Source organism: Pezoporus occidentalis, unplaced genomic scaffold (genome assembly GCF_034315485.1).
Source record: "Pezoporus occidentalis ecotype Australia unplaced genomic scaffold, CSIRO_AGI_Poc_V1 ctg326, whole genome shotgun sequence".
Classification (NCBI taxonomy): Eukaryota; Metazoa; Chordata; class Aves; order Psittaciformes; family Psittacidae; genus Pezoporus; species Pezoporus occidentalis.
The window spans coordinates 173679-197961 of NW_026915224.1; the positions used below are offsets into that span (position 1 = coordinate 173679).

Here is a 24283-nt window from a genome sequence, read left to right on the forward strand (position 1 = left end):
GCAAAATAAGTATTTGAGAAAGGCAGAAGAAAGGATAGTTATTGTGGGTACCACGTGCTGACTGTGAGAACAGGTGGAGGAGAAGCCATGCAAAGAGGTGAAGAAAGATGTGCTATCTATAAGAATTGATAAGGAGCGACATCCCGCGTCAAAAGCCAGGAACGGAAATATACCAAGTTCCCCAAAAAGAAAATGGATAAAGGATGTTGAGCTGAAGGTGAGGGTATGACAGAGCTGTGCTAGATGTGCCACTGTGAACCCCAGATGTGCCAACAGGCAAGTGTGCTTTCCAGCCAGCTGTGTTCAGAGCGGGGAAATGCAGAGATCTCAGTGCCCCTTGTTTTGGGTGAGGGACGTAGGAATTAGCACCTCGTGCTAATTCTGCACTGTCTCATTAAGAGCTAATCTTTGTGATTAGCCATTGTAAGGCTGCTGAATGAAACACCTGTGTTTGCACTGCTGGCTTGCAGGCCTCCTGCTGCTCTTGGGCTTATGTACCCATGGTGGCAAAAGATGGACTTTAGTCCTCCAGAGCCAAGCTGGAGCACAAAGAACAATTGTTCCTGGTTTCCCAAAGTGCATGACCCACCAGTGCTTGTGAGCAAGTTTGGGCTGTGCGGGCTTTGTCAGGTAATCTGGTGAGGAGCAGGTCTTTGATGCTGGGAGCGTGTCAGCGAACCAGCGCCAGGCAGAGGGTGCACATGGACAGTGCAGGTTGGAGGTGTGGTGGTGGCTTCGTTGGACGTATGTACCGGTTAGGGACACGCACTGTGGATTTAGGGCAGGCTCAGCTGGTGCTGCTGTACGGCAGAGTCTTCACTGGGTGACAGCCATCTCAGTGAAGGTGTCAGACAGGGATGCAGAAGGGCACAGCTCAGCACGTTGAAAGACCTTGACTTCCGTCCTTTTCCCCATGCTTTGCAGTGTGTATGTGTGGGGGGAGTGCGGTGGAGTCCAATTTTGGACGTGATCTGTGTGAGTTCTTATTTTAAGGCAGTTTTCAGAGATTTGAAGACACCTGTTTTTCTGGGACAGAGTCCTCAAAAGGAGCCTAAGGTTTTAAAATCTTCATGTTTCGGTGGGGCTTGTTCGTATTCCAACCTTCTCAGACCAAACAAATGTGTTGGGGTTGTGCAAATAACGTCTGCGCCTCTAATTGCCATCCCTGCACTGGAGTTCTGTGTAACGGTTACAGCCTCCAGCCAGCTTTCTTCTTATTGTCTGGCATTTAAAGAAGTCTGCACAATCTTTTTTACTCCAAGCTGGCAGGGTATGGGCAGGCTCCAATGCACAGATCTTGGGCATGAGCTAATTTGTTGTGGCTTTAGATAGAGATGGCAGCAGCCTGGCTGCTCTGCTCACAGCGGGATGCGAGAGGCTGAGCAGAGCCGGTGCAGGGACCTGCGGGAGGGCAGGGTTGGAGGGATGGGATGGGACAGGCAGCGCAGGGAGAGCTGTCACTGTGCCTTGGAACACTGTGCAGCTGAAAGCATTTGAGGACCTCTGTGTTTGCATTTTCTCTTGTCACAGATGGGGATGTTGCTGCTTGTGCTGGTGAAGGCAGGGAGGGGTAGGGATGGGAGGTTAAATGTACACTGGGTCTGTTTGCTTCGGTGATGAAGTCCCCTCTCCTCGGTGCTGGCTGGGTGGAGGGTGGGCTCTGTCCATCTACATCTGTGCCCAGTTTGCCCATCGGCTTCACAGGGAGCCTGATCCAGGCTAACGGTGCTACTGGTCCCTTGCTGCCTCGTAGCTGTCTGGATGGCCAGACAGGCTGAGCATGGAGCCAGCAGTGCTCTCCTCCTCATCCTGCATCTCAAAAGAACAGATGAGACCCCCCTTTCCCTTCCCTTCCCATCCCTTCTGTGACCGCCGCCTTTTGAGGTCCTCCCCAGAAGTGTTTGGTCTCAGTGTGTGGCTCTGGCTTGGCATGCCCTGGGCGAAATAAAGCCCATTTCCAACCAGTTCCTCACCCCAGCGAGGGGACAGGATCGGATCCTGTGGGTGTGCATGGCTGGGGCTGGCTCTGCAGAGCCGTCGCTGTTCCCATCCGGCTTCGCTAGGCACGGCTCCAGCCCCTCTCCGGGTTGTGCTCCCGCTGGTCCCGTTTCTCCGCCCTCATGGAGGCTGCTGTGGGTGCTCGGGGGGGAGCATGGGTGCCCCCATACCCACAGGGCTGGGTGTCGTGTCCACTTCTCCAGGCAAAGCCATGTGAGCGCGAGTGCAGAGCCTGGACCCACCGCGGCCTTCCCCACCGGCCGTGTCTGGAGCCGGCCATCCCGAACCGGCCACATCCAGGCTGGCCGCATCCCAGGGCAGACTTCCCGCTCCCCACGGCTGCTTTCCCAGGGGAAAGGCGTGGGACCTGTGCCGTGCCGGTGCGGGGGCTGCTGCCGGGCCGGCCGAGGGGCTGGCATGGACCGGGAAGGGAACGCACGCAGCCAGGGCTGGCCGCTGGCCAGAGGTAAATGGCTCCTTTGTTTTCCTGGAGAAGTACGGGGGATTATATTCCGTTGAGCTCACTCGGTCTCCCACTTCTCATTGTGCGGCAGACGTGTAATCATCTCGTTCAAGGAGCTTAGTTAATTGTTTACAAAATAGGAAGGGTGATGATCGTCTCCTGGTGGGGAGCTGGGCTTGAGAAGGGTGTTCTGCAAGGGGGTGTCTTGATCGGCTCCAACATTACGAAGGATAGAAGGCAAATTGTAATCCTGCAGCCCTTCTAAATGCTTTGAGCTGGGGAATAGCTCCTCCAAACCGGGAATTAGTGCCTCCCCTCTGAGTCTTATTAAACGTGCTTAAAAATGAACTGAAGGCTGCGAGTTGTTGGTAATTGTTGTGCAAATGCACTACTCCCTCCAAGCTGTTAACCAGGCCAGTGCTCTGTTTACACGGCGAGGCAGCCAGCTTTCCAAGTGTAATGAGTCAGCTAGAGGAACAGAAGGGCTGCAGAATTAATCTGGCATCCGTCTGGCCTTTTCTCAGTTAAACAGGTTTTCAAAGCTCCACGTGAATAGGTGCCTACCCTGGTTACAAACAGCCACAAAGGCATGGGAATGGGCAGTTTGATTGGGAATAAATTGGCAGCGTGCAGGCCAAGAGGCACTGGAAACCATGGGTTTCATTTGGGGCTGTTCATGGTCGGGAGCAGAGCTTGTCCTGGTACCAGCCGTGCTGGTCCCTGTGTTCATAAGTGAAGCTGCTTGTTTCTGATTTGCCAAGTGCAAATAAATCTCCGTGGCCTGGCACGTCTGAATTTCCACTCCTTAGATTTGCAGGGAATGTTGCAGTGAATCTGTTCAGGTGGCCGGCTCCATGTCCTCCCTGCTGACCCAGTGCTTCTGCCTCCTCCCCAGCACAGGCACTGCCTCATCTCTCCTTCATCTGCACCTTAATGAGCACCAGTAGATGAAACTGAGGGGGGAAGAATCCTTAAGATTCACAAATTGGTTCTTGGCGGCGGACAGAGTGAGGTTCTTGAGGCTGTTAGTGGTTGAAGCTGCTTCTAGAGGGAAGTAATTGCAGCTCCTGGGACCCCAACAATGTGCAGCATGGAGGGGACACCCTGGGCTCCGGATCTGTGGATGGTGGAGCATCTCCAGTGCCAGGAGAGCCGTGGTGCTGTAGAATGTGACATCTCATAGGCAGTAAGCCCCTGCCTGGATGTGCAGCTCCAGCCCCCAGCATGCTGAGAGTGGACATGCTGCCTTTCTAAGGTGCTGTTTTCAGTCAGCCCTTGTGGGGCTTAACTTGGGCACTTGCTGCAGGTACTTCACGTGATGAAGAGCAGATTTCTGTGGTCATCCCTCACTCTTAACAGCTTTCCTTTCCCCATTTGCTCTGTGTAGATGTGCTGGGTTGGTATCCTGAATTTTCTGTACTCTCCCCCCCCCCCCCCCTCCTTTTTGCTTCCCAGCTGCAGTAATGAGGAGGGCTGATCAGCCTGCTTGGGTCTTTGCCAGCTCATGTCCTTTCCTGCTCTTGCAGCTAAAATCAAAGGGTTGGGGATCCCAAAAGCCAGCACCACCATCCCTGTGTTGAGCAGGGTGACAGGAAGAGGCTTCAAACCCCAAAGCTTTCATTCCTAAACATCGGTAACCATCCCATTGCCGAGGCAAGGTAGTTAGAACAAAAGATTAGCCACCTTGGAAAGCGCAGTCTCCTGATGAAAATGCCACCTCTGGGATGTCTTAGCACTGTGGTTTAATATGGGCATTAGTGCTGCTGCAGCGCTGTGTTTTAAAGAAAAAAAAACAACACAAACCAACCCAAAAGGCCCTAAAGCCTCTCAAGAATAAACGAGGCAAGTTATGAAGGGATTTCCAGGGAACTTCTAAAACAGAAGGCTGATGGAAGCACCATGTTGGTGTTCTCCAGCCTTAAACCCCTGTCCTGCCCTGGCTGCTGCAGGTGAGGTGGTGCTGGGCTCTCCAGTGCTGCTTGGGACACAGACCCAGCTCCACACTGCCTCATCCCCCCGGCCCTGAGCAGGCAGGAGGCTTTGGCTCCTCTCCTCGCCTGTTTTCTTTCTCTCTCCCCGCCCACAGAATTCCCATCTTGTGATGGAGCGCTGCATGACTTTGTTCCTGGACGATTTCCTGCTATTGTGGCTCTGCAGAAACCCAGCCACTATTATAAGAAGTTAATGGGTGCAATGTGTAGTGTTGTCAGGTGGCAATTAGCTGGGGACAGAGTTTTCAAATGGTGCCTGTTTATGCCGTTCCAGCGTAAGTACAAGGAGACCTTTGCTGTAGTGATTGATGTGGGTCACTTCTCGGAGATGTTCTGTTGCACAGATGCTTTCTAGCCTCTGGTCTCAAGAGAGGAGATATTTTTGTTCATCCAAAGAGACCTACCTTGGTTTTAGCCGGTATTTCTGATCCCTGTTGCAGCTTGTGCTTTGCTGTATTTCAGATATCAGTTGTCTTTTCAGCTCTGTAACCAGGCAACACATGGCAGGAGCAGGGAGCGCTTTGTTATTCTCCAAATTGTCTCTACCTAGCCCAAGGTATTGGGGTGAGAAGCCCAGGACAAACCGCTCCGGGAACACTGGGACCCCTGGGTGCTTTCTAGTCTCATCTCATGATGGTGACATGTTCAAAAAGTGTGTTTTATATGTGGGTTTTGTAATTTAGGGATATGTGTGCTGGTCCTGTGAGTGTCTGGGAATTCAGTGTGACTGGCTGGGGCAGCAGAGCTGTTCCTGCCCCAGGCGCATCCCTGGGGATCCATCCCTGCATTGCTACACTCTGGATGGAGCTGTAGCTGCAAGGAGCTTTATGTGGGCTTGGAGTGATGCTGGAGGTGAAGAGCAGGAGGGATGTTGCTCTCTGTTTGGGCACGATCCATTTTAGGCTGTCCCTTGCTCATGAAACAAGTCGTGTTTGCTGCTGCAGGTCCCGGCTTGCTTCTCATTCAGAAGGTGCAGAAGCCAGCTGATCTGTGGTGCCTGGCACTTGGAGGTACTCAGCCCTCCCAGTATTGCCATTGAAGAGTTGGGGAGTACTGGGTATCCCCATGGGAAGTGTCTTGCCTTTTTTTCCCCCAGTGTAAAGATCCTTTTGATTGCCTAACTTTTCTTTTCCTCTCTCCAAACAGACGGTTGATGATGAAGCAATGGCAGCATAAATGAAGATCAAGTAAGGAAGGCAGAACGATGCCCAAGGGTGGGTGTTCTAAAACACCACAGCCAGAAGACTTCTCTCTAAGCAACGACATGGTGGAGAAACAAACGGGGAAAAAGGTACCGTGTTTGGTTCACTCACCTTCCTTTATGGATGCTGTCTCTGATGCCTTCAATCCATCACAGTATTTCATGTGGCAGGAGGCTGCTGTGGGCTATTATCATGAATCAAATCTGTGTCTGGTATTGGGCCAGCTGATGGGATCCACTTTGTTTCTTGGTTTCTGCCACACTTCCTGGGAAGTGCTGTGGCCACATAGACCTGACTCGGACTAGCGGTGGGGAGATGCTTTGGAAGAGCCTTTTCTGCAAGCACTGTACATTTTTAAGGCTCTCTACACTGAAGGACCTGTGGAAGGACCACGCAGTGCAGTGATGGCTCAGGTGTGTGTGTTTCTCCTTCTCCTCCTCTGGCTGTAAGTGCCAGGTCTGTGTCAGACTCTGTTGATCTTGCCTCACCCAGAGTCTGGGCTCTGAGCATGGCCTGACCAGAGACTCAGTGTTAGCTGCTCTGACAAAATTACTGCTTCTGGAGTTTTCTTTGAGGTGTTCAGGTTTTGACAGGGCTTGAGGTGAGGTTACTGAGGTGAAGTCTGAGTTTAAGGATACATAAGTTCATGCTTCTCTTCATTCCCAGATTCTTGCTTTGCTCCAGGCTTTAACTCTGCCTCCTCTCATTCAGCTTTTTTTCATCCTTCTCAGTATAGGTAGTTTCCAGTAAATAGTTGCTGTGTACAAATGGTACCTTTAAATAAAAATTAAACCTTACATGCACTGTATTCTGCTCAGGAAGCAATCATCATCCGCTTCCCTTCATCTTGCTCCAGTTCCTCAGCATTCCCTCAGGAGTTTCTTCCCAGCCCTGGGAGCTGAATATGAGGGTTGCAAGCACCAGTGGTGCTGTGTCTCTTGCTCTGTGATGTTCCCTGCAATCCCACCCGTGTTGTTGGTAGTAACTCCTATTGATTGAGGTCATCTTACTGACAACATGAGGAAGATGACAAACAACCAGAGGGAAAATCCCAGGCAGAAATTTGGTTATTGAGCACGCTGGTAGCATCTATTCCCCTTTCTGCATCATGGTGCATGCACAGGTCCAGTTTGGGAGGCAGCGCTCCTGCTCTCGGCACATGCACTTTGCTGTGGCACAGCGTTGGGCTTCCAGGAGCTGGGCAGAAACTGGGAGCAGGGATGTTGGAGATGAAGCAGCTGCCCTGTTGTGTCGGGAGATACCAGCATTTACCCTGGCAAATGAGGCCAGCCCAGCAGCGCAGGATATGTAAATACAAGGGTTTTAACTGCGCTGGGTAAGAAGCTTTATGTTGGTGCAGGTGCTTCGGCAGGGAGAGGTTGAGTTATAATGTGAATCAGCTCCCATTTTATTTCATCCACTCGCAGCAGCTTAAAGGCTGCATGTTATTTACAGAGCAGGTTTGTTGAGAGGCGCTGGGGACGCCGGGAGCTGGAGTTGTCTCCCGCTGGCTAAATAAGTAGGACACAAATAATTTTATGCTTCCCACTCAGAGGCATCAGTGCAGACCTGCACCCAGTGGTATTGAGTAAGGACAGGGAAGAGCCTTTCTGCTCTCTTCATTCTGGTCTTCTCAATGGAGGAGAAACTCACACACACTTGTCCTTTGGGGACTGAGCTGAGATCCAGCCTGAGCGGCCGAAGGACATGGTGCAGCAGATCACCCTGTTTCTGGTTGACTCTGAAGCGTGAGCTGGAGCAGTGACTCAGGGTAAAAGCACGCGGTCATTAGATCTCCTCCTTCCAGAGCTGTTGTACCTGCCTGTCAGGCCAGCCGCTGCTTTTAATCTATCTTGCCTCTGTCAACACTTCCAAAGGCCTGAGCCTGGGACTTGGCATACTCTTGCTGGTGGAGGCTCGCTAGGGAAGGGAGAATGGCTGCGGCAGAGCTGGAGCCGTGCTGCACGGAGGGACTCATGGTGCACAGGTAGAGCATGGCACAGCAGTAGCTGCAGTGCCACTTGTGTGGTTTCCTTTCAGCGTGACCTTAATACCAGCAGTCGTTTTAGCATCACACAGGCTTCACATGTTTGAGCTCTGAGGCTCAGCACTGAAGGCGAGCAGCAGTGCAGGATGCTCGGCGGTCCAGGTGCTGCGGTGCGCTGAGTGCTGCAGGAAACATGAGAGTTCTGCTCTTGAATGCACTAAAGCCAGGCTCTCCGGGAGGGTTTGTGCATTGTGGGCGAGGATGTGAGCTGTTGCTTTTCGGTTGTAGAGCTAATCACAAGAGAGAACTCCTCCTTCCTCTCTACTTCTGCCCTTCTGTAGGAGGGATGCATTAACTAGTGCGATGTCGCTTGTGCCAACGCACCCATGAAAGCAAAGCGGTTTGAAGACCATGTCTCTGTTGCCCTCCATGGTGACAGTGTTAGAAGCTGTGTCTGCTTTGCTGCTATTGAGCAAGGAGCTGTTTCTCCTGGGGTTAGCAGCGGCAGCGGGGTGGCTGGCCGGGCCCTTGCCAGCCTTATATGGCTGCACAGAGCCTGCCCGGGGCGGGCGCTCCACTCGGGTTGAGTTCAGACTGAAGGGTTTTGTAGAAATGTGCATGCCATATATGCATAATTCTCCTTTCTGGTGTAGATCCACAGATCCCCATACCAGGAGCAGATTACTCATGAGTTAGGCAGAGCAGAGCACCGCAGCAAGAATTATATCAGTTGTCAAAACCATTTCCTGATGTGCCTGGGACCGCTCGCTGCGTGGTTACACGGCGTGTGCAGGGGCTGTGGTGGAGGATTTGTCTCTTTATGGGGAGATGCTCCCGCTTGCATCATCTGAATTGCATTTTTGCTGCAGTGGTTGAACTGAACGCTGAGCAGAATGGTGCTTGACCCTGCGTTTTGCTTGTAGGAGCTTGCAGAGGTTAAAAAACAGCTTTTGTGCTTTCTCCTCCCTCTTCTCCCAGTTTTGGAAATGGGAACACAGTTGTTATTTCTCTGTTCTTCTTGAAACTTGTCTGACTGGTAAGGCCTTCCTGTACTGTCCAGATGAGTGCTGGGCTGTGTGTCCAGCACAGAGCCACCCCCCAGGGCACAGAACATGCAAAGCCCTCGGTGACTTCAGAGCCAACCTTTCCATAATGATAAGCAGCCCATAGTCCTTTTGAGTTGCATTTCTTACCAACCTTAGCACCTGAGGCATGCAGGAATCGGGCTTCGACTCCAGCTGTCTCTCAGCTTCAAGTGTTTTATTGCAGCATTGATAATGACATGAATTCAGCCTCCTTGAAACTTTGTGTGCATATCTGTGTGTTGTACTCTGGTTTTGGAAAGGCTGGAAAGGACCCAGATTTAGGCAATGCTGGGGTTTGGTTCCTATCATGTCCACCATGCTCTTTGGATAAAACAGTGCCCAACCCCTTTCGTACTGGAGGCTGAGGACCTGCCCCTTCTCTGCCCCCATGGCAGAGCCTAGTGATGGAATGATGCACTACTGCCTGCATTAGTACAGGGAAACTCTCACTCTTGCATGTGCCTTTTGCAGCAGGGTTGTGGGTTGTTTTGCTCACAGCAAGAGTTTGGTGTGCCAGCTTGGCATGGCACATCACCCAGGGGTACAGGCATTGGAGCCCATGGTCCTGGGCTTCTCCTCCCAGGCTCCCGGTGCTAGTTTTGTTCATTGCTGCTTGCTTTTTACTGGCGCTGCAAGCTGAAATACTTTCAGCTCATTTTGGAGAACAAAGGGCTTTGGGGATTTCCAGCGCTGGTGATACAAGTCTTTGCATAAGCAGCTGGGATGTGAGTCAGGTTTTTTCAGTGTTGAAGTGTAGGCACTGCTCTGGCACAGCCCTCGGTCATAGGCAGGGGGTTCATGGCTTGTGTGTGGGCACGGATGGATGGAGGGGAGGAGCAGGCTGCAGATGCATGGTCTGTCCTGTAAAGCAAGCTAGGGACTCGCTCAGCTTCCCACTGGAAGTACAGATTTCTTTGCATGGGTTTAAGTGTACAGTTTTGCATGAGAAAGAGCATGTTTGGGTTTGCCCTGCAGACCAGCACTGGGGCAGTAAGCTGATCTAGATGGAGTTCTTTGTGAGGCTGAAAAGTGGGTTTTATTCATGTGTGTCATAAATGACCCAAGAAGACTGGTATCAGGGTCTCTCTCTTGCTGATTAGAGATCTTTGTTGTAAAGAGAAGTCAGTGTCACCACAGCACCTCGCATCAGGTAGCTGGTGGGGTCCAGTTTGTTATTGGTTTGAGTTCTTCCCATAGTAAACCTTACTAAGAACATAATGTGACACCAGGGGACTTTTTCCTGAAGTCATGGTTTGCTGTCTCCTTTCCCAAAGCAGCTTTTATTAACACCCACAAACAGGAACTTGGTTCTGTTGCTGAGCTCTCAACAGCACCCTCATTCACCAAAGTCCCTCTTACCCTTGGCAAGAGCTGTCCCAGCCTTTGAAAGACCCAAGCCTGTCTCACGCACAGATGCTGATCCAAGTTTCTCTGCAGTGTCGTTTAATTTGGATTTGTTCCTTTTGTGAAATCTGATTCAGATGAGTTTGAGCTTACTTCAAACATGAGGAGACCTAAAACTGAAACCAGCTTTTGCTCGAGAAAAGGATGACAGTCTTCATTACAAAGTTGGAAATAATTAGGGAAGTAAAACTTAAATGAAGACAACGCAAACACATGTTACTGTCAAGAATATGACTCTCCAAGCTGCCTTAATTTCTCTGTGGTGGTTTCACCAACAGCTCCAGGCATCTTCAGCAGGTCGCTGCTTTCCATGGAGGAGCAAAGTTTGGATCTTCCTTGCTCCAATTAGTATAAAAGGTTATCCTTCTGCTACTATACAAATTAATCTTCAAAGCGGTGCTGGGGCTGCTGCCGCTTCCTTCGTTCCTTGGTATTTAATTGTGCTTAACTTACTGGATTAGCAGCTCCAAGCGTTAGGGTGAATGCAAACAGAGCATTGCCTGAGCGTGCCCGACGCTGGGATCCACGCAGCCATTCCCACTTCCATGCTGGGATCAGTGTCTGGTCTGGGAAGGGTTTTTGCCTAATTCCTCTACTTTTTCTCTCCTCCAACTCAGACCTTTTGGTAACACTGCAGTGATTTTGTACAATAAGTTGCATTTTTACCTGTCCTGCTCTTTTCTTTATGCCGGAGTGCTGAGATCCCACCTGGCATTAATGCAGCAGGAGACTAACCTGGCTTGTGCATACAGCCCCTTGTGCCTGCAGGTTCAGACTTTCACACCACGCAGCCAAATCCTAAAATTAAGGGAATTTTAGAGAAGATATGTTTGAAATAAACTGTCACCCATCATCTTTGCTTTGAAGTGGGGTGCAGGAGCAGGAGCCTTGCCAACTGATGCCCGGAGCTGGGATGCTTGTGGTGGCTTTTTGGGCAGCAGAAAAGGCTCAGGACATGATACGATGGGTTTGCTCCAGTTGAAATGTATTTTAAGGTAACAAACGCTGAAAAAATCATGTTGGGTTTTTTTTTTTTTTTGCATGGAGCACAATGAACCTCTTGTTGAAGCTCTCAACGTGAAACTGGTGTCTGGAAGAAGTGGTGGGAGTGTAGGAAATCCCACTGCAGGGTGCAGGGGCTCAGCCACGTCCTGCCCGACTGCTGCGAGAGCGGGCAAGGAGTATCCTGCTACTGAAATACTGTGTGGAGCAGCCTGCTCCAAGGGTGTGGGTGAGGAGACTGCAGTACAGCCCAGGAGTGCGGGGACGTGTCACTTTTGAAGCATCAGCTCTGACTGGGAGTCTTTTGGGATTGTTTCTTACCAAGGATTGCCACCACTCAGTGCTGGTGAACCTGAGCTGCAGGACATGGCTTTGAAAGGTGCAAATGCACTTCCAGGGCAGGATGAAGTCCCTCTTGATCCCATGGCTCTGTGATAGTGGAGCAGCTTGGATGCAGGTGTACCCTTAGGCACAGGCAGCAGAGGAAGAGGTACACACATGGTAGTCTCTGGTTTCATGCTCGTGTCTGAGGCTCTGATTTTTAAGGGTAAAAATTGTAGGGCTGGTTGTTGTCTTGAAGTGCTGTTGAGTTTTGTGATGGGGCCACATCTCAGCAGTTGATGATGCTTTACCCTGCATCAGCGTGGCCTCAGCACTGATGCAGTGTTAGTGGGGTTCAAGTGTAGTGTTGCTGTTGGAGCTTGCATTAAACTGGGGAGGGAAAGGACAGGCCCACATCCCTGCTTGCAACCAGATGGACCTGGGAGGTGATCCGTGGTCCCTGGCCCGCCTCCCACCTCTTAGCTGCTCCAGACTGCAGCTGGCAATAGAAACAGCATTATTTGCTATGGCAAACTATTTCTGTTCACATAAGAAAAAAAAAAAAATAAGACAAAAGCATTTAAATCCAGAGTGTTTAAGTGAAATGCTGGAGTGTTTATTTTGGCTGTGCTGACTCTCCCGTTGCTCTGCTGCCTCCTGTGCCGAGGAAGGGCTGCTCTGGAGCAGGGCTGCCCTTCTTGGGCTCTAAACGTGCCTTGGCTCCCTCCAGCCCCTGTCAGACAGGTTTGTTTCACTTGCTTTACCAAAAAAGGGATTCCCCAGCCCATTTTCTTAGCCCTGCCTGGTGCGAGGGGCCGAGTGCTGGGTGTGCAGACATGGGGCTGTCACACTGCCCATCGCGAGGAGGGAGCAGACAGAACCTCTCTATCCCAGTAGAGCGTTTCTCTCTAATCTGGGGATGATGTCTGGTTGCCAGACAGAAACTTGGGAAGAGGAAGGAGCAACACACACTGTGACGCCGCAGTCTTGTGACTGCTGGCACAGGAGGCACCTGCCAGGGTGCTGAGCCTGATGCAGACAGCGTGACCGGGCTGCTCTCAGCAAGGGAATTTCTGTTAGATTTGCTCGTCTGAGTTTCCAGCGATGGTCTCGTGTGATTTACTGACTCGAGAGTCTTCAGTTTAACTTCATAGCTAGAGCTCAGGGTCCAGGTTTTGCTGGGTTATTGAAATCAGACCTGTCACAAAGCTGCTTGTTCTGGCCTTGTTGTTAGAGCAGTGGCACAGTGTTTGGTCCAGAAGCACTTGCTTAAAATAATACCACTTCTCTTATGAAGGCTCCGGGGAGACCTTAGAGCAGCTCCAGTGCCTAAAGGGGCTGCAGGAAACCTGGAGAGGGGCTTGGGACAAGGGCCTGTAGGGACAGGCCAAGGGGAATGGCTTGAACCTGCCAGGGGGGAGACTGAGATGAGCTCTTAGGCAGAAGCTCTTCCCTGTGAGGGTGCCCAGAGAAGCTGTGGCTGCCCCATCCCTGGCAGTGTTCAAGGGCAGGTTGGACACAGGGGCTTGGAGCAAGCTGCTCCAGTGGAAGGGGTCCCTGCCCGTGGCAGGGCTTGGAGCTGGAGGAGCTTTAAGGTCCCTTCCAACCCAAACCAGTCTGGGATTCTATACCGATATGAAATCATTACCCTGTCTGTGCAGTGCATTTGGCTGCAGTGCTGGTCCTGTGACAGTCAGTGATGTTCGCAGAGTTACCATCTGCCAGAATATTCTCTGGAATAGCATGTTACCATGTAAGCTCAAGTAGTAATGGCATATTTTTGTGCTAGCAATACTTCAGGTCCCAAGGAGAAGCCATCAGCTCTCCACTTGGAACCAAGGGCTTTAGTGCTGTTTTTTTGTGTATCCCACAGAGGTGCTCTGTGTGCTGGGGATCAGGAAACCCTTCCCAAGTGATGGGGGTGGTTGTGTTGGGAATGCTTGGGTTCCCACACCCCAGCCTGCCTTCCCCCTGTGCTCACAGCTTCACACACAAGCATCTGCTCTGTTTTCACATAAATTGGTTGCAGTTTTGGCACCATTCAGCAACCTTGTTCGGCTTTGCTCTTCTCTGGTGGGGCTCTTAGCTTGGTGGATGCTGCTTTTAGGAGGATGCTAAACCCAGATGTTGGAAACCCAAGGTGAAAAGGGAAGGACAAGTGCTGCATGAGGCTGGTGTAGGACATTGGGGGGTTTAGGTGAACACAGTCTGGGGAAGGCTCTTGCTAATCCGGTCCCTTCTTTTTGTAGGATAAAGATAAAGTTTCTCTAACCAAGACTCCGAAGTTGGACCGGAGCGATGGCGGCAAAGAGGTGAAGGAGCGAACGACCAAACGGAAGTTGCCTTTCACTGTTGGAACAAATGGAGATCAAAAAGACTCAGACACAGGTACAGAAATTACATAGTCCGCCCTCAAAATGTGGGTGTTTGGGCTGGGGGGAACACACAGCATCCAGTGTTTAACTGGAGCAAGAGATTGCTTTGTGGGGAGGCACTTCTTCTTTTGGCTAGGTGTCCATTCTATTTCTAAGTAGTCTAGTTCATGAACTGTAGCTTAGACAAGCTAATGAACAGTGCTGGACCTGCTAGTAAGAATGTGGAGGATAAATCAGAGGCTAAACATGAGTACTCTTTAAAAGAAAAACAAGTAGTAAAAACATGAACTTGCATGCATTTGCCTCAAATAAACCTGAGGTATGTGTGTATGTCTGTGTAAATACATCTCTATCCTCTCCAGACATGTTTTGTTGTTTTGGGGCTTTAAACAACAATTATTTCCAGTTGGTGTGTGCACAGGCATTGTCAAACGTGTGTAAATCTGTCTGGAGGCTGTAGTGGTGAGCTGTAGGTGTGACTTCAGTGATGTGGCCTTCTGGGCCTGTTGGTGTGGTTAGATCGGCTCTTTGGGGTTGGTGCAAGTGGTCCTCGTGACCCTGAGGTCATTAAGGTTACCTGTCTGCCCCTGTTCAACCTACTGCCAAGGCTGCTTTGGGGGATGCAGCATGACTGCATCCTCAACACATGCCTTGTTTCTGGGAAGCACTGGTGCTGCTATGGGTGTTTAAGCCGGCTGTGTCATGGTCAGGCAGGTCGCATGTCGGGGAGGAAAAGTGGCTGGGTACACATGGCTCTTGCCCACCACAGCCCCGTGTATTTACAGAGATGTTGACCGGGCTGTGTGATTGGTAAGCAGTTGGAAAGAGCTGTAGCAAAGCTTAGACATGAAGCAGATAACGCTGTTTGGTTGTAAGGGGCTTAGCTGTAGTTCTGTGGGCAGAGGTTGGCATAGGTTCTCTCTGGAAGTTTCTAGGAAATCTACATTTGGAAATACTTCTGGTCAGGTAAGACTCAGTAACTGTGCAATGATATAAAATGGGCTATGAGCATGTGAGGTGGTCTGTGCTGTGTCAGCCTGCTGGAGCTGTTGACCAGTCTCCTCTGGTTCAGAAGTCAGGAGGGCAGATCTTAACAGGTCAGAGCCACCACAACAGTTAGAGCCCAGTTTCCTGAGGCTGGCCCGGCTTTTCTGTGGGTTTCCATGTGCCAAATGATAATTTTCACAGTTGCTGAGCTCCCTGTGGGAGAGAAAGTCTCAAAACATGAATTCATTTCGTTAGAGGACAGTTCGTACCGATGGGCCTTGGCAGGGATGAAGTGTTGGGTTTGCATTTGGGGTGTGTGGATGGGAGAGCATTGGAGAATGAATCAATTTGGGTTTGCAGTGCTGGGAGGAAGGGTGGGCCCTGCCCTTGGGCAGCAGAGGAGGTTACAGCCTGACACGGGTGATCCCTGCTTGCTCTCCAAGCATCGTGCTGCTCTTCGGAGCCCTGTGTTCCCAAGCACATTCATCGTGCTCTAGTGTCTCACTTGAATATGTCAAGGGGTTTCACCTTTGGAGGGAGGACGGCTGGGGCAAGGCAAAACTGATTAGCTGGAACCATAGCTTTTGCTTTGTCAAGGCTGTTTCTGCCATGTTCAGTAGTTGGTTGTCCAAGCTCGCTTGAGGGCTGTCTGACCCTTGTGACAGCTAAAATGTCATGGTAGGGCTCTACCAGCATGCGTTCCATGACTCCCAGCAGTTAAGAGGGCTCTGGGCTCTGGCTGCAGAGATGTTGGAAATCTTTCTGCTGGCAGCAGCGAGAAGGAAACAGAATTAAAAGGAGAGCAGCAGGGTAGGGGAGCAGAGGAGAAAACTGGGGACAGGCTGTGGCTGCTGCAGGGTGCAGAGGAGCATCCCCACAGCCCCTGATACACCCTTTCGTGTCAGACCTTGCTTTCAGCAGCAGTGGGACTCTGTCTCTTCGGTCTTGTCTTCCTCTTCAGAGCTAATCCTTCCTGGGGAAGCGGGTATGCGAGCATCAGAGCCGAGCCGAGCGCAGCTCCCTCCTGCACACAGGACATTCGGAGGTGGTCATGGTGCTCAAAAACACATTTAAACACAAACTGGGCTCCACAGGCACTGGGAAGGTGTAGGGGAGGCTCTAGCAACCTGTTTGGTGGAGTCTGAGGAGAGGAAGTGACTCAGCCGCTGGGGAGGAGATAGCAGCAGGGAGCTGCAGATAAACATGCAGTCAGGCTGAAGCTTAGTAGGAGCCTCTTCCTCTTCTCTGAGGTCTTTTACTCCAGGAATCAGATGCTTGAGATGGGAAACGACTTACTGGCACCTTGCTCTCCTCTTCCACCACCCCACTGCAACCATGGGGTGTTTCAGGTCCCTATGTTCCTTGTCCTGGCTCAAGGATGGCTTTCGTTGAGCAGGTAGAAGCATGTTTGCAGTGCAGAAGGCTGCCCCATGCCTATGGGATCGGTGTGCTCATCTAACAACATGGGTCTGACACTGCACACACTCCTGCTCAAGCATGCGTGGCTGTCAGAGGATGGGCTTTTGTCTCAGACAAAGGGGCTGTAGCAAACCCACCCCGCAGGCCCTGCTCCTTCCCTGGGCAGAGCATGAGGATGGATGGGGAGGCTGCTTTTTCCTGGTCTCTTCCTCAACTTTGATTTCATCTCTTGGGAGAAGCAGGATTGCAACATCGGTATTCCAGCTGGGGGGTTGACCTTAGATGATTTATGTAACACAGTTAAGCTGCTGTACACAGGCTCTTGTGTGTGTAAGGGTAGTTTTGCTGGGGTATTCCGCAGCCAAGTGGAACTCAGCTGTGAGGATGTGGGAGCTGAGAGCTAGGAGAGTGCTCTTCTTGCCTGTAGTGGGCTATTTTTTCCCCTCTTCAAATGTTTAAACAATAGTGAATCCTCATCCTGGTTTGTTGCCGTGACTCATTTTCCTTAGCACAGCCTATCTGTTGCCTGTTTTTCTGTCCCTGAATAGCTCTGGCTCAGCTTTGACGTGCGTGCACTCTGTGTGGTGCAAGAAAGCATCTGTCCTGGGTTTGCCTTGCTGTGGAAGGACAGCAAAGCCCACCCTGGCCCGGTGTGGTGTGACAGGCTGTGTTGGGGTAGCTGGGATGAGCCCACATGCCTCATGGCCTGTGTTTGCCACCTTGGTGCACAGGTGGCACTGTCCCCTTGCCATCAGGCTGCAAACATTAACCTCCATCTCCTGTGTGCTCGTAGTACTTACCCTGAGCACTGGTGCCTTCCATCTCTGGGGTGGCTTTTCCAGCAGCACCCAGGCAGCTGGAGGGCAGTGTGTGTTTGAGGGCAGAGGTTTGTCCCAAACTCATGCTGCCGTGGGGCAGCTCACCCTGCCCTCCTTCCTTCAGCACTGCTCTTGCAGCCCACTCACAGAGCTAGCTGAGGAGCATGTGCTGCTGGCAGAGTGCTGAGGTGTTCAGAAAGCGAGCAAGTAAGCGATTTCATTCTTGATCTGGTGTTGCTTGCAGCAGCCTGCCCCCAGCCAGCATGCCTTCACTGCGCCCTGATGCTGAGCCAGCTCCCAGTGCCACTCGGGGTTTGTTCCCTTATGGGAGATGGGCTCCGGGAGCCCAGCACTGATTTAAAGGGGGTGGTTTGGGTGCAGTAGGTTCAGTGCTAAAGCTTTTAAAGTTGTCCCTTTCAGAATGGTTTCTAGAGCAACAATTCTGGCTTTTGGGTTCCTTAAAGTTAACGGAATAAACTGTCTTTAGGAGAAAAAATAGGCGCAAAGCTGTGAGCCTGCAGACCGTGCGTGTTACAGATCCAGTACTGTGGGAGCAGCATCTCTCTGCCTGAGACTTCTCCTCCTTCCTTCTCCTCTCACTCGTGTGACATCTCCCCACATCTCCAGACGTTGCTGAGAGCCTACGTGCTGCCTGGCAGCTTCCAAACGAGTACATCCAGCTTCTTTCCCAGCAGCTTCTGAGGCTTGGTGCAGCTCCTTGCTTGTGTCCTGGGCTGAAAGCAAGGTTAGGCATTTCGTGGTGATGTTAAGAAGCATCCTGCAGGCCACAGCAGGGAGAAGGGGACCGTGCTGCTGGGAGTACACATGCAGGGAGATGCAGGAGAGGTGTGCTGGGGTGGCTGGCACAGAGATGCTCCTCCTGTATGCTCCTGGGGCACTGGTGCCAGCAGTGCTGAGCCATGGCTGACTCACAGGGCTGACTCAACGGCACCAGACTGCGGCGTGGGGCCGGGTGCTCCCCACCTCCCTGCAGCCCCATGGCTTCACATGAGCAGGTTTCTGACTGGTCCGTGTCATGTACACCCGGTCAGGTAATGCTGCTCGAAGGTCAGCTGTGAAATGCACAGTCTTGGAGCGTAAAAGCCATGATACCCACTCGTCTTGCAGTTTCTTTAGCTGGATGTCACCTGAGTCCCTTGGCTCGAGGTTGAGCTCTAGTTCCCAGACCTTTAGTCATCGTCATCATCACCGGGGAGAGTTAGGACTTAATACAAATCTCTGAGCACTGTGAGTTAATTTTGGCCTCTGAGAGCTCTCCCTGGGAGCTGGAAAGGTCTGAGCAAGGCTCGGTCACAACTGCAGGTCCACAGCAGTGGAGCAGCTTGGTGCCTGTAACCCCATTGGGTGCAGAAGGTCTGTCTCATCTGAGGATTTGCTTGGGAGAAGTAAGGAATACACTGGAGTTTATTTTCCCCTTGCAGGGTTGCTGCTGTATTTTTTTGTGCCTCCAAATCTTCAGGTTCTACTCCTGCTCCTCCTCAGGTTTGAGTGAAATCTTGAGGATTGGTTTTGTGTGGGCTTGGTGACAAATCAGTGCATGTAAAAGAGAAGCTTAGTTTAGTCCAGGTCATGTACAAATCCTGCCATTGCCAAATAGCACGCAGGCTTAAATAAACGTACTCTTTAAAGTGGGGCCCTGGAGCCATCCTGTGCTCCTTCTCACAGCTGTGGCCATGCAGAGCTAGTGAAGTGTCTGCTCCTATTGGTCAGTGAGAGCAGCAGATGGGGTACCCAGCCCTCGCCTGGTGCACAACCAAAAACACTTCACTTGTATGAAGTTCCCAAACACAAGAGAAATCCTTATTTTGAAGTGTTTTGTCATGGAGACTTCAATGTCTCTGGCAGCTCTTGAGTTGAGTGTTTTGCAGACCTGAAGTCCCTTGAGGAGAGAACAGGGGGGAGGCAGGAGGGGTTTGAGTGCCTCTGAAAGTGCTGCAGATGGGGATCCGTGGTGGGTTAGATGCCCTTTAAATCCCATGGGTGATAACCCGAAAGCTGGAGCCCTCAGGTCCTGCAGTAGTGTTGGGCTGCCTCTTCCTCCATCAGCCCAGCAGCAGCTCATGGCCAAGCAGGAGCCTGGTTCTCCCTGTGCCACCCGAGCTTTGCTGCTTCAGTCCCTGGCTAGGAAGGGAGGGTGATCAGTGTGTGGCTTAGCAGCATTGTGGCTTCAGGTCATGGGATTTCTCAGCATCACTTGATGTTGTTGTTGCCCTAATTGTTTGAGTTGAACCAAATGTCACGCAGGCTGTGCTGGCAGCGATGCTGATGCCATGCTGGGGCCGGCGGAGGTGGGGGACCCACCGTGGTGCAGGGCACAGAGCAGGAGGAGGCTCCTGCTCTGGAGATGGAGAGCGGCAGCTTCCCGTGCCGACCGAAATAACAACAGCGTCATCTGCATCTGTTGTGGTCTCGTGGCATTTGATGGTCATCTCAGCCTGGGGAGGCGGGGAGAGTTGGCTAGACTGGATTGAGGGGGAATGGAAAACATGGCCTGAGAGGCCTGCAGCTGAAACGTAAAAGTCCTTAAGCTGTTTCTGCCTCTTGCTTTGATGAAAGAAATAAAAGAAATACTGTTCTTCTAAGTTCTTGAATAGTAAAGTTAGGTGTAAGCTGAGAGTAAGAAGCTGGTGGAACTACTTCATGTCCCCAGCCCTCCTGCCTCCCCCAACCCCTTGCTCTCTCTTGCTACTCCTCCCAGCTATCCATAATGCTCTGCTGGTGTTTTGGGGGGTGTTGGTGACACCCCAGTCATGTCCGTCCATCCAGCTTCCCTCTGACATGAGATGTTCTGGCAGCTTCCTTGCTCCCACCCCGAGGTCCCTTCCCAGCCAGACAGCAGGTTTGTGAGGTTTGTGTTGCAGTTCCCCCCTATATAATGATATATTTCTTTAGCAAGCAGCCATAAACCCCAGAGATGCCCTTGCCCCTCTGCAGAACACCTGAGCACTTGCCTTGAGGCCCCACTTTGGCACAGAATGGTTTTGCTTTTGGGGGAAGAAGGGAGAGACAAAACCCCAGCGAGCCCTGTGAGCTGGTAAGTGCATGCACACCTCTCCCTGGCTGTAGGGGACTGTCCAGGGCTGATCCCAAGGGCTTGTATACTGCGGGGGAACCAGGGTTAGCGTGAGGATGGTCAACAGAATCTGGCCTGCAAGCTGAAAACTCATGCTGCTTCGCAGCCTCCTTCACGCTAATCCCCTGAGTGTGTTACGTGACGCTAATTGCTAGGTTAGAAAACGCCTGATGAATCAGATGACCCAAACCCTGCTCCTCTCCCGGAGCTGGCTCTTGGGTTGCCTAATGCCTGAGAGGGGCTTGAGTGCCCCTGCATGGGAACGGGCTCGTTAGTCACAAGTTGGGAGGCTGGCGAGGGAATCCGTGAGAAGCAAATTGCTGGCTTATTAAAAAATGCATCTGCCTCCGAAACTCTTATTTGTGCGCGTTTTCCGTCGCTGGCTGCGCTCGGCTGTGTGCAGCTGGAGGGCTCTAATGGGCTCTGCTGCATTGGGTCTTTCTTTGGTTGTATAATTTCAGTCCTTTTACTAAAATAGTCAAGAAACTGTTCTCACCTAGCAACCGGGGAGAGAGTGAATGTCAGAGCTTCTCCGTTTCTAGCTGGGCTCCATAATGCCAGTACAGTGTGGATAGACTGGCAAACACCAGCCTTCAGATCACCCTTAGAAACTCCCCGTGTGCATCAGCCATCTGGGAAGTGCTGTGTGGAAAAAGCAGGTCGTTTTATGATGGGAGCTGCCATAAATCTCCCTCCTCCCCCCTTCGTCACCTCCTTAACATGCAGAGTGAGAGGTTGCAGTGTGCTGTGTCTCTGTGAACCAAAAATCTATCAATGATGGCTTTTTGCTTCATACAAGAGCTTTTATCAGCTCTGTCTGCAGAGTGTCCTGCCCCCGGCTCCCAGGAGGGGAGGAATGTCAGGAGCCTTCATCCCCATCCACCCTCCTTTATCTCCCTCTGTTTTGTGGGGAATGAAAAGGTTTGGGCCTGAAAACTGGGCTCTCAGAATTATTCATGTTTAACGTGGAGATTTGTTTCTGGTATAAGCCCCTTGGTTCCTCTTGCAGCAGTTTGTTAGCCAGTGGCTGCTCTGGTGAGAAGACACGTTTACATGCATAGATGGTATTGTCTATCCTGCAAATGGAGGGAGCATGCCTGTATTTGGATCACACAGCATTGAACCTCTCTAACAGAATGATGGTTTTAAAGGTACTGCAAACACTGGGGTCCAGTCTGTGGGTTGTCTGTCCCCAGGCTGATGGGGCTCAGTCCCACACAGAGTGACCTGATGTGGTTATAAATGGGCTTGTTCCCCTTGCTGACACCTCTGCTCCGCTTCTGAGTATTGGAGCCGATGTCTTCACCTTCCTTTCAGCTTAGCTGTGCAGGATCAGGCTCTGGCTCTGGTCCCTCTCCATCCGTCAAATTAGAAAGCAGCTCACTGCTGTATAGGAGAGGCTCAGGTGCCTTCCTTGCCATTCTGTGGAAGCAGACCCTGCTATAGCTTTTCCTCTCATTTTCCTCTTTGGTTTCCTTTTTGGCACTGCTTTCACTTCGCTGATGAGCCAGACATCATCTCCCATCTGTGCCCCCCAGCCTGTGTGTATTGCAGGCTCTGCAGCATGTCCGTGCCCTCCTGGTGCAGAGCCTCCCCTGGTCCTCGGGTGCAGCTCTCCAGCCCCAGTGCCGCCTTCCTCTGCTTTTTGGTGATCTCCGTGCAGCCATGCCATCCCCATTCCCCCCTCTTACTCACTGCCTTGTTTTTATCCTGCTCTCTCCACTGCCCTCCTCTTATCTGCCCATGCCATTGTGCTGTTTCCACTGCTCCCATTTCACACCACTGCCATGTTCCTGCAGCGCTGAAGCCTTCCACTCAGCACCATCCTGTACGCTTGTCCTTAAAAGCCTCTTGACGTGGTTGTATCGTGTGCTACAAACCTTTTGGCTCATGATCAGCCTTGTTCAGCACGCGCTGGTCCATGTCTGCAGATGCCCTGCGAGCTCCAGGCTGCCGTGTTCAGGTTAAACCTGCTTTTCTCCTGGTTTGAGCTGACATGCTCCAAAATGTTTTATGCCCTACAACTTCTGCAGTAAAAATGAGTCACTCTTACGCATGCTAGGCTGGGGATGGGGAAAACAGAGGCTTGTGCAGTCTCTCGGGGGTGCAATGCAGTCTCTGTTGCTGTCTGTGCCGGTCTAATTTATTCTCATTGATCTTTTGTTTGTGTGCTTGCTCGGCAAATAAACTGTTTTAAATCCCCACTCACCGGCAAGCCAACAGCCAGCTTCTCTGTGCAACGCTGAGATGTTCAGCGTGAGCTGGTTGGTTTGGAAACGGTATTTTTCCTCGGGGTACCACCTGACATGCGTGCGTTGTCATGTTGGAACAGCTTAAACAGATGCTTTTTGCATTACAGGGTACAATGTGCTCGTGGGGAGCGAGGAGCCGAGCGGCTCAGCCACAGCTCAGGGTTGGAGCTCCCATTCCCACAACCTGCCAGCATCTCACAGTGCCTGTTCGAGGCAGATTTTCCGTCACCACCCTTTCCTCTGTCCTTCCCTGCCTCTCTCCTCTCTCCCATTTTGGCTTGGGCCTGCTAGAGCCAGCCCAACAGCCCTGAACGCCTCTGTGCCCTGGGACCTCTGCAGAGCTGCTGATGGGCTTCCAGCAGCTCTGGATTTAGTGCCCATTGCAGCAGCATGAGCGTTGCATGACCTGCACTCTAATTTGGGCACAAGAACCACCTGCGGGGCTAATGCTCAAACCTCTTTGTCCTGTGAACCTGCTGCTGTCCTGCCTTTCACAAGCCTCCCAGGTTCAGTGTGATGAAAGGAAGGAGCAGCAGCTCCCGGCTGTGCTGGGCAGCCACAGCTCTGCTCAGATCCTGCTTTTTCCCCTTTAAGCCTGTGCATGCGGTTCCTGCCAGCGTCAGCGTGAGGGAAGAGCCAAGCAGGATCCCCAAATTAAACCACCACAGTGCCAGGCTGAGGCTTTGCTCTGGAGGTTTGCAGAGGGCTGAAGCAAGCAGCAGAAGAGCTACTTTAAAAACAGCTGAGTGGAGGTGCACAGGGCATCGCTGGGCTGCTGTCATCTTCCTTCCCATCGGGATCAGTGTGCCCGGTCCAGCCACCATCTCTGGAGATGGGCAGTGAGATAATTCCTCGTCTGCACACCCCCTTGTGCCTCCAGTTTTTGTGCTTACACACAAGGACTGGCATGCATACAGCTTGCTGGAGGGGTTTTAGTGTAAAATAACCTTTATTCCTGATTGCTGAGGCATTTTTTTACCTATTGTGAGTGTTCCTGTTAATTTGTTCCATGTTGCTGCAAGGTGTTCTAAGAGAAGCATTTAAGAGGAGAAGGAGCAGCACGCAGGAGCCAGTGGCACCTGAAGCGTTGAGCAGAGACCTTTCTGGAGGTGCCCTTTAAAATCTGCTGAAAATCAGATTCTGAGTAAAGTCTTCTGAATTGAAATACAACACATTTGCAGCCCTGTGGCCCCAGAACCAGAGGGAGGAATCTATCTCCTGCTGGGCAGGAGGAGACACTGAGGTGTGAAGCACCTTGGTCACGCAGGACTAGATGTGATCTTGTGCAGCGCCGGGTGATGCCGCTTTCACACAGGGAAACACACACAATCCCGAGTCCTTGGCTGCCTCACCATAGCCAGGGGGAGCTGGTCACTTCCCATTTATTTATATCTTGTTGATCACCTGGTTTTTAATGTTAAATGTTCTCTGGAGGAGGATGTTCTGCGACTGCAGGATTAATAGAAGTTTAAGGGGGTTTCGAGTGAACTCAGTAATCAATTCTTGCAAATCACAGGCTCATGCTGACAGTCTGCAGCAGCCCAGTAATAGTAAAATGAAAACATTCCTGTTCTAACTGTGGCTCCCTCCACACATGCAGAGCAGCCCTCTCTCTACCACATACAACCCTTGTGCATTGCCCTTACTTCAAAGCCCCTTCCTGTTGGCACCGGCCAAGGTGTGATCCCCCTTGAGCATCCTTGGGTTCCGTGACAAGGCAGGATGCAACCAGGAGCTGCCTGTTGAGCTGAGCAGAGGTGTGTGGATAAGCTGGGCCTGGCTGAGCAGCATTTAACAAGCAGGAGCTCTGGAGCCTAGCGAGGAGCAGCCTGTGCAGATGAGGTATCCCTGTGCTCGGGTGGGTATGCCTGGCTGGACTGGCTGC

General features: G+C 51.6%; 1 protein-coding gene across 4 annotated transcripts in view; it reads left to right on the forward strand.

Moving 5' to 3' along the window:
• Positions 1-24283, forward strand: part of ANKRD11 (ankyrin repeat domain containing 11) — a 153632-nt gene that overhangs the window by 104781 nt on the left and 24568 nt on the right. For 3 of the 4 annotated variants that reach the window (XM_062628956.1, XM_062628954.1, XM_062628955.1), the window contains 3 exons: positions 5599-5743; positions 13703-13841; positions 22506-22598. In XM_062628956.1, the coding sequence (XP_062484940.1) occupies positions 5657-5743; positions 13703-13841; positions 22506-22598 (319 nt within the window). In that variant the 5' untranslated portion in view covers positions 5599-5656. The remainder of the gene's footprint in view (positions 1-5598; positions 5744-13702; positions 13842-22505; positions 22599-24283) is intronic. The other variant, XM_062628957.1, reaches the window with a different exon arrangement.